At 63.1% G+C, this 9,337-nt stretch overlaps 1 protein-coding gene across 1 annotated transcript; it reads left to right on the top strand.

Moving 5' to 3' along the window:
- The first annotated feature begins 2,887 nt into the window (after positions 1-2,887).
- CBX4 (chromobox 4) lies at positions 2,888-9,057 on the top strand. Its single transcript, XM_064495423.1, has 5 exons — positions 2,888-3,059; positions 3,206-3,249; positions 4,386-4,451; positions 6,539-6,605; positions 6,872-9,057. Exons 1-5 carry the CDS (start codon positions 2,991-2,993, stop codon positions 8,276-8,278), a joined length of 1,653 nt encoding a protein of 550 aa, XP_064351493.1. The 5' UTR covers positions 2,888-2,990; the 3' UTR covers positions 8,279-9,057.
- The last annotated feature ends 280 nt before the right edge of the window (positions 9,058-9,337 follow it).

Here is a 9,337-nt window from a genome sequence, read left to right on the forward strand (position 1 = left end):
AGTAACAACGCGAGTCTCCGCTTTCGGCGGGGGGTACTTGTGTATTTAAGCCACTTTCCATAGAAAGGCTGGGAGCGGGGGCGGCCGGGGACTCCCGCGGCTTCTGAGGAGCTTGGGGGCGTCCCCTCCTGCAGTCTTGGGGAGCCAGCGCTTGCTCTCACGGCCACACCGGCCGCTCCAGAAAATACCCGCTGTATTGGCCGGCGGGAGCCACCATTCCTCCCCAGCTTGGCATCGGGCCCAGCCCGGCTTCTGCGCAAACTCGCCGTCGGGGCACCAGGTGCCACCGCGTGGCCCCTGAGATCTGGAGCGCGGGCCCCATAGGGGCGCGGTTGGAGCCAGAGGAGCCAAGGCCTGCAGAGTCCGACGCCCCTGGTGGCGCGGAGGCTGTAGCAGCCGCTCGGCGCCCCTAGTCCGGGACGCCTCGGAAACACCCATTGGAAACAGATTTTCCGGGGGATTTTCTAGCGAGGGGGCAGGCGGAGTTGTCGGGAAGCTCAGACCCTCCCTGGACGAAGGGGATGTCCAGGACAAGGTCGCTGCAGACCTCCCGACAGACTGACAGAGTCCACGGCCTGGCAGTTGGCAGGATCAGCATGGAAATGTGACCGTCGCGCTGACAGCGCTTCCCCCTCCCCGCCAGCCTCAGGGACCTTTCCCCTTCTACGTTCGGCTTGTCCCACCTGAGAGCTCCTAGCTCTGGACACGAGTGTCAGAAAAAAGCCCAAAATACAGCAGGAGAAGGAAAACTTTTTCCTGTGTCCCCTTCCCAAAGAATTCTCCTCCCTCGAGTTCTATAAACTCAGACAGCCCCTGTCCCCCAGGACAACAGACATTGGTTACCCCAACCCAGGCTGGTAAACCCGCCCCACCCCCACCCCACCCCTTCTCGGAGGAATCTTGGGTTTGTGCCTCAAGCTTGTCAGAGGGCAGTCGCTGCAGACCGAGACCCTCTCTGGGGCTGCCAGAAGACAACCCCCCACCCCTAAGAACCCCTCCAGGGGAGGAGCCACGCAGGCCGTCTTGGGCAGCAGCCGCCTGGGCAGCAGGAGCCACCGAGCCGCGGGAGCTGCGAGGCAGTGGTGAAATGGTAGTCAACGTATGCGTCCTTTAAACACCAGACCGTCTCCAGGCTTCCCCAGGATTCCTAGGAGAAAATGAGCCCGGCGCATGCTTTGGGGGTTCGCTTCCGCACCTCGCCCCTCCCCCGCTCCCTCGAGTCCCCGCTCAGTCCCCACCCAGCATTCCGGGACGTGTGTCCAGGCGGGAGCGGAGACCCGGATGGCTCTTTGCCCGCCCCTCTCGCTCTTTCCACTCTCGCTCGACTTTTGCTCCTTTCTTTTCTCCATGGACGCTCAGCCAAAGGATTGCGCAAGCTTCCTGCTCCCAGTCCTTCAAGGGCCCCGAGCTGGGGGCCCGGACACACCCCCATAGAGGCGCGCCCCTGCCCCTGCCACTCGGGTCTCCCTACCCCCTCCCCAGGCCCCCTCACTCCTCATTCCGACTCCACAGAGCTCGCGGCCCCGCGGGCGGCGCCCTCGGGAGGCCGCGTGGGGCGCAGCAGCTCCCCCAGCCGGACGCTAGAGCTGCACGCTGGAACGCGCCGTCTCGCCGCCGGAGGTGCTAAACTTCACACTCGGCGGCTTCTCCGGCCGCGTAGGGAGGGCCTCGGCTGGGCCGCGGCTGCCTGTCGGGGACCAGGGAGCGCGAATTCGTGACGAATGGTTGGCTCCTAAGCCATTCCTTTCACCTCCCCTTCGTGCGGCCCCGCTGTGCCCTGCTCCGCTTCAACCTCTTCTTGGCCATTCCCATTCCCTCTTTCGAAGCCCTTTCTGGGACCCTACGAAGTCCCTTCGGGCCCCCACGCTGACTGGACATCCCCTTCGCCTCCTCGCTGTCCTCCCTGCCTCTCGCCCTGCTTGGCTTCAGGGTGGGGGTTGGGAGGTGCTGCTGGAAACGACATCCAGCCCTCGCCCCGCCAAGGAGAGGGCTAAGGGTAAATTAGGATCCTATCAGGATCCGGGATGGGGTCGGAGAATCCTCTGGTAAGGTTCTTGAACGCTTGGGCCCCAGGCTGGCTGCTCGTCTGTCCGCTTTCTCCTCTCCGCGCTCACCCTGGGGATCCTTTGTACCTAGTCCTCTCTCTTCTCCCTGCCCTTTCTCTTCCATTCCTCGCCTTCCTAAATGCCCCAAGCCTCGTGGGGCGGGGCAGGGCGGCGGGACACAGAAGGTCGGGGTGCGACCTGCCCCTGCCCCGATTCCGCCCCCTGCCGGCCGTTCCCCCGGCGTCTGCACAGGACGCAATTCGGTGCAAATGGAAACTGCAGTGGATGCTTCCGTGGCCCCCGGCAGGGGTCCCTGGGCAGTGCACACACAGACTGAGAGGCGAGGGGGCAGGCCGAGGCGCTGGGCCGCAGGCGAGGGGTCGCTGCCAGACCCTTGCGGCCCTGTCAAGCTCTCCACTCCCCCCTCCGCCCTCGGCGGCCGACACACCTCTCCGGCCCGGTCCCGCTCCCGCTCCCTCCCTCCAGCGTCCTTCTCCCAGGCTCTTGGATCCCTCCCCCCTGCACCTCCCCGGCGCCCTCCTCCTCCGGGCCCCCTCCCGCGCCCTTCCTCCTCTCCCCCCACCCCTCCCCGCCGCCCAGGCCCGGGGCCTCCGGTAGGCCCGGCTGCGCCAATCCCGGCCGCGGCCCGCCCCCTGACGCCGAGCAGGGCCTGGCGAGGCCCCGCCCGCTGACGTCCGGATTTGCATGAGTTCTTGTGCAGCCGCGGCCCGGGCTCAGTTGTCTGAGCGAGCGCGAGCCGGGAGCCGGGGCGGGCGCGGGCAGTGGCGGGCGGCCGGGCTGTGCTGGGCGAGCGGCGGCGGCGGCGGCGGCGGCGGCGCGGGCAGCGGGGGCGCCTCGGCCGGGGCGGCAGCGGGGCGCCGGAGGGAGCTAGCAGCGTCTGCAGCCGCGCCGGCCGTCCGCGCCCCGGCGCGCTCCGGCTCGGCCATGGAGCTGCCAGCTGTTGGCGAGCACGTCTTCGCAGTGGAGAGCATCGAGAAGAAGCGGATCCGCAAGGTAGGGAGGCGCGGGGGCGACGGCGAGGCGGCGGGGGAGCGGCAGCCGGAGCAGCCCGCGAGGAGGCGGAGAGGGGGTGGGGAGGCTGCGGGCCGGAGCCGGGGATCCCGCGGAAGCTGATGGAGTGCTGTCTCTTCCCCCCTCAGGGCAGAGTGGAGTATCTGGTGAAATGGAGAGGCTGGTCCCCCAAGTAAGTAGCGGCCGAGGGGCGGGGGAGCCTGGTGCCGAGGCTTGGGGCTCCCGGGCTCCGGACCCGCCGGGCTGGTGGGGTGGTGGGGGGAGCGGACGGGAGGCGGGGTGGAGGTGGGGTGGAGGGAGGAGGGGGTGGGGAAGTCGGTGGCAGGCACTGGGGAAGCCGAGCCGCCGAGCCCGAGCCCGGCGCCCTGTGTTGTGCTCCGCTCTCCGGGAAATGCCATCACTAATTTATGCACTAAAAGGAGCCGGAGGAGCTGGAGAGACGCGGGGCCGAGCCGGGGAGGCCGGCGGAGGGAGGGAGGGCGCAGGCACTGACTGATGTGCAGCAGAAAATGGCTCCTTTCCCCTTTCCCTCCACCGAACGGCTCCATATTGCAAAACCAAAAAAAAAAAAAAATTAGAAAGCGACGAAAATGCAATTGTGTGCCTCTTCCCTCCTAGCGGTGCAGGGCGAGGAAGAAAAAAGGCTGAAAATGTTGGGAACTGTCACTGCGGCGCTTTTGGTGGGGGATTTTTTTTTTCTTTAATTTGAAATGCGAAGGCACCGGATGGAGACAGACGCGCAGGCACACGCACACACACACTCACACAGAGAGAGAGAGGCATATTTTTGTGTTGCTGAGTATTTGGGGGTGCTTGCCCGTGACAGCGGGCTCCAGGGCGCGAGGGGGTGTGGGGGGGCAGCTTGGCTGACGGTTATCGGATTAGGGGTCAAATGGAGAATGGCTGAAGCCCTCGCGGAGACTCGGGGCTGGGGAGAGGAGGAGGGGACTGAGACTTTGCATTTAGGCTGCTTTGCACGCAGGGTTCCTGGTGAGCAAAGTGGCTTTGGAACATGTCGCAGTAACATGCTTAAAATTCTTGACAACTGCAAAATAAACTGCTAGTTTCATTTTCCTTACCCCTCCCCTTTCTTCCTGCTCTTGTGTGTTTATTTTGACTTGGGGAGGGTGTATCAGGGACTGTGTCAGGCCTGCAGAAATTTACCCTCACCGCCCCCCCAACATCCACAGCTAAATAGCTTTCGGTTCATGAAGACAGAGTAGGGCCTTATGTCATTCCCCACCTGGAGGCCGCAAAGCTGGCTCGGTTTTTTTTTACGCCGTGTCCCCCTCCCTTTTCCCTTGCAAGATATAACACGTGGGAACCCGAGGAGAACATCCTGGATCCCCGGCTGCTGATCGCCTTCCAGAACAGGTGAGCGTCCCCCAAGCAGCCGCCGCCCGCAGCCGTGACCGTATATGGGAATGGGAGAGTGGGCCAACGCTGCAAGAGGACAGGGGGAGAGGGCCGGGAGGGGGCCCGCGGGAGTCCCCTCCCCCCGACGGGCCTGAACGGGCACGGCTGAGGCCTCGGCTCCTCTAACCAACGTCCTTGGCGGTTGCTGCAGCCTGGGTGTGGGGGCGGGGCAGGGCCGGAGAAGGAGAGGCTTGTGTTTGGGGGGAACTGCGGGAAGAGTGCGTGTGAGTGGCCCCACAGCTGCGCGGAGAAGTCGGGACTGCGCCTGGTTCCCCGCGGGGGCCCCTCCCGTCGCTACTTTGGAGCCCCACCTCCAAGCCTAGGTGTTGCTTTCCTGCAGCCACTGACCACTTGGCACGGGCAACTCTCGGGGCAGCTCCGAGGGAGCTGGCATTGTGAAACCGCCGGACGTCACGGAACTGAACTTAACCTGTTGGGGACTGGAGAAAAGTTGACGAGGCCTTAAGCCACCACCCTCACCCCCAGGGAGTTTGGGATTGGCAGGGGGCAGATTCTGTCTGGTGCTTCTTGCCCTTCACACCTCCCACTAGGCCACTTGGTGGGTCTGGCTCCCATCCTCAGGGCAGGGGAAGCTTGGCCCAAAGGGCGTGAGATGGGCGCTGCCTGATGGTGGAGGGGTGGCTTCTGACGAGGGGCTCATCCTCGTGTGCACAGATGCTTGTCACGCTGCAGCTGCTGCAGCTGGATACACCGCCGGTGGCTGTGGTTCTCTGTTTCGGGGAGAAGGGGGAAGGGCGAGCGAGGAGGGGAGGAGCGACAGGAGCCCGCAGAGCTCGGCCACCCCGCTGCCTTCCATCCCCCCTCCCCCTTTTATTTTGCATTATTTCCTGTGGCGCGTTTGGCGCTAAAACTGTAAACCCTAGACCCTTGGAGCGAGCGACCAGTAAGGAAGTTGCTCTCCCGCGACGCAGGGGGGCGCCGAGAAGGGATCCTGCCCTGGTTCCACCTGGGAGTTCCCCACCCTGTAACCATGTCAGCGGCTGATGCCATGTTGCATAATGGGTCCCTGAAGAATTAAAACGCAGGCTGTTGCAATGCCATGCAATTTCAGAGTCAGGCCCTGGCCTGGTCCCCCAGGGTCCAGGGGGGATGCCTAGGGTCGCTGGAGAGCGGGTTTCTGGCCCGGGAATGGGCTGCAACTTTGGCCAACGCTGGAAAGGCACTCCCATCTCCCACGGAGGGCTGGACAGTGCTGGGACCATCCTTTCTCCAGCCTCAGGTCACCTACCACCAGGCCGCAGGGGGAAGCCTGGCAACCGTTGTTGACCGGCGCCACTGCCCGTGGGCTTTATTAATAATTTGGAAATGGAGGAGTCTGGGAGCCCCCGTTCAAACAAGAGATGGTGCTTCTGCGCCCCCCGCGCCCACGCCTTGCCCCGCCCCGGCCAGCGACTCCGCCCCGGCTGCGCCGGAGCCGGTTCACCAGGTGGCTGCGAACCTGGCCAGGCCCGGCCTCGGAGTCTGGCCCCCGCCCCCAGCCCCTAATTGGCTCATTTGCCGCTGTGTAAACAAGGGCGCAGCCCCTCCCCCTGTTTAGAGACTGGCCTTTAAGAAAACGAGTCCTCCCTTCTGCCGGCGGCACTCGTTATCTGAATCTTAATGAGGTCATTAGCATCCCTTGCCTCTGACGGGGAGGCACCGGGTCCACACACACCTCTTTTGGAGTTGCTTGCAACCCCTGAACCCCTTCTGTGCAGGGCCTCGGGCCCAAGGGTGTGGGTACCAGTGCCAGCGACCCAGCCCCAGGCTGCAGGCAGAGGCAGGGTTGTGGGGAGCGCCAGTTCAGGTGCAGACATCCGAGGGGAGGAGCCCTTTGGGCAGATAAGGTTTGGTGCTGGCATAAAGCAGGACTCTAGGACTGGACCGAGGTGCCCAGCTGGCAGCAGAGGCGACCTTCTGTCCTGAGCTCTTGATTCCTCCGGGCTGTGCTTCACCGAAGGGGGAGTGTCACCACAGGTTGGGGTATAGCGAGAGAGGAGATGACCCTGAGGCTAAAAGCGCTGCCCTCTGTTCCCTCCCCGCAGGGAACGGCAGGAACAGCTGATGGGATATCGGAAGAGAGGGCCGAAGCCCAAACCGCTGGTGGTGCAGGTGAATACACTCGCTGGCCCTGGCAAGTCTTTCCCTTGACAGTGCCACCTGAACTCCCACCAGGCCCAGAAGGCGGGGGTGGGGGGTTCCTCCAGAACACACCCAATTCCACTTCCTTTCATCGACCTCCCATGCCCTGCCCCGCCCCCTCCCCATAACGCAGCTGGCGACCTGGTGAGGGCTGGGACACTCCTGATGCTCGAGACTTGCTCTGGGGCTGGCCTTACCCCTCTCACTTCCCCCTGCATCCCACCCCGTTCCCCCAGGTACCTACCTTTGCCCGTCGTTCCAATGTGCTGACCGGACTCCAGGACTCCTCGGCTGACAACCGTGCCAAGCTGGAGCTGGGTGGTCAGGGCAAGGGCCAAGGGCACCAGTATGAGCTCAACAGCAAGAAGCACCACCAGTACCAGCCGCACAGCAAGGAGCGGGCGGGCAAGCCCCCACCGCCCGGCAAGAGCGGCAAATACTACTACCAGCTCAACAGCAAAAAGCACCACCCCTACCAGCCAGACCCCAAAATGTATGACCTGCAGTACCAGGGCGGCCACAAGGAGGCACCCAGCCCCACCTGCCCGGACCTAGGCGCCAAAAGCCACCCACCCGATAAGTGGGCCCACGGCGGGGGGGCCAAGGGCTACCTGGGAGCTGTGAAGCCCCTGGCCGGTGCGGCCGGGGCTCCAGGCAAGGGTTCCGAGAAGGGTCCCCCCAACGGGATGACGCCCGCCCCCAAGGAGGCGGTGACGGGCAACGGGATTGGGGGCAAAATGAAGATCGTCAAAAACAAGAACAAGAACGGGCGCATCGTGATCGTGATGAGCAAGTACATGGAGAACGGCATGCAGGCGGTGAAGATCAAGTCCGGTGAGGCAGCCGAGGGCGAGGCGCGCTCCCCCAGCCACAAGAAACGAGCTGCTGAGGAGCGTCACCCCCCGGCCGACAGGACTTTCAAAAAGGCTGCAGGAGCTGAGGAAAAGAAAGCAGAAGCGCCCTCAAAGAGGAGGGAGGAGGAGGTGCCCCGAGCCGTTGACCCGCAGCCCCAGGAGGCCGGCTCCCGAAAGCTCTCCCCTACCAAGGATGCTTTCAGCGAGCAGCCCCTGCAGCTCACCACCAAGCCTGACCTGCTGGCCTGGGACCCCACCCGCAGCACCCACCTGCCCTCTCACCATCACCACCACCACCACCACCATCACCACCACCACGCTGTCGACCTTAATCTCTCCCACGCGCGCAAGCGCTGCCTCTCGGAGACCAACAGCGAGCGAGAGCCCTGCAAGAAGCGCCTGACGGCGCGCAGCATCAGTACCCCCACCTGCCTGGGGGGCAGCCCGGCTGCCGAGCGCCCCGCTGACGTGCCCCCCTCTGCCGCCCTCCCGCAGCCGGAGGTCATCCTGCTGGACTCGGACCTGGATGAGCCCATAGACTTGCGCTGCGTCAAGACGCGCGGCGAGGCCGGGGAGCCGCCCAGCGCCCTCCATGTGAAGCCCGAGGCGCCTGCGACCACGGGAGTGGCAGCTGCGCCGGCGACAGCGGCCGAGAAGCCTCCGGCCGAGGCCCAGGACGAGCCCGAGGAGCCTCTGAGCGAGTTCAAGCCCTTCTTTGGGAATATAATTATCACCGACGTCACCGCGAACTGCCTCACCGTCACGTTCAAGGAGTACGTGACAGTGTAGCCGGAGGGCGTCGGAAGGGGAAGCACTGTCCCTGGGAGCTTAGCACCTGGGGCCTGGGGGTGGACTCCTCCCTCTCCAACTGCGGGAGATCCGGCCGGCCCCAGCACGAAATGCCCAAAGCCGCAGCAACCGCGTCCTTCTGCGTCCCGCTGTAGGGTCCTGGCCGGGGCGCCCGGCCCGCACTGGCGCCTTCCACGCTGTGCCTGCGGGTCTCGCCCCCCACCTGCCCCATCCCCTCTCCCGTGGACCTCCGGGACTGACAGGGCAGCCACACTCGGTGGTCTCAGAGTTATAGTATTATATTTTAACCGTGCTAACTTGTCAAGTGCAGACTTTACTCCCGTTTGTACGTGGTGTTATTATTGAAATGTATTGTTTGAGCTCAAAAGGCCCACCACCCCCTTCGGGCTGATATATATATATTTATTTGTAGGTATTTATATATTGAAATATAAAAACCTAGATTTATGGAGTTTCCTCTAGATCATGTTATATTCTATATCAGACAAACTATTTTCTGTTGACCTTTCTACCCATTCATTCAGTATTTCAGTTGATTTCATTTCCTCCCCTTCCAGGAACTGTAATACCAGTAACCTTGGTATATATTTTTTGATACTGTACACATGGATGTGTTGTTTCTATGTGCAAAAAAAAAAAGTTTGTTAAAAGGCTAAACGAGCTCTCTAGAAACTGCTGCTACTAGAAATGTCTAAACTATAAGCTTCCAATTATTACCTGCTTGAATGTAAATATTAAATGGAGATGTTGAAGGTGCACTTTCGCTGTTGGAGATTAGCGCAGAGGGAACTTCGGAGGCTCCGGAGGCTCGGAGGCGACTGGACCCCTCTCCCCACCCCACTTCCGCCTTAGATGGGGGTGGAGGTGAGGGGAGAACAGATCATGCCTTGAGCTAAACCTTTGCAAAAGCACAGGGGACTGGTTTCGCGGGCAGAGGCGCCCGCACCCGGAGAGTGACCCCGCTCCCCGGAAGTCGAGAGGCTCTCCAAAGGAGAGGGGAATTCCTGCGGGGGGGTGTGTGCAGGCGTCGCTCCCGCC

The sequence above is a fragment of the Camelus dromedarius genome, chromosome 16 (genome assembly GCF_036321535.1).
Source record: "Camelus dromedarius isolate mCamDro1 chromosome 16, mCamDro1.pat, whole genome shotgun sequence".
NCBI lineage: Eukaryota > Metazoa > Chordata > Mammalia > Artiodactyla > Camelidae > Camelus > Camelus dromedarius.

Excerpts from the sequence above, each read along its gene's own strand:
- CBX4 (XM_064495423.1), top strand. The coding sequence starts at position 2,991 with ATGGAGCTGCCAGCTGTTGGCGAGCACGTCTTCGCAGTGGAGAGCATC. Across the intron at positions 4,452-6,538 it reads CTGATCGCCTTCCAGAACAG|GGAACGGCAGGAACAGCTGA; the intron begins GTGAGCGTCCCC and ends CCCTCCCCGCAG. Across the intron at positions 6,606-6,871 it reads CCAAACCGCTGGTGGTGCAG|GTACCTACCTTTGCCCGTCG; the intron begins GTGAATACACTC and ends CCGTTCCCCCAG.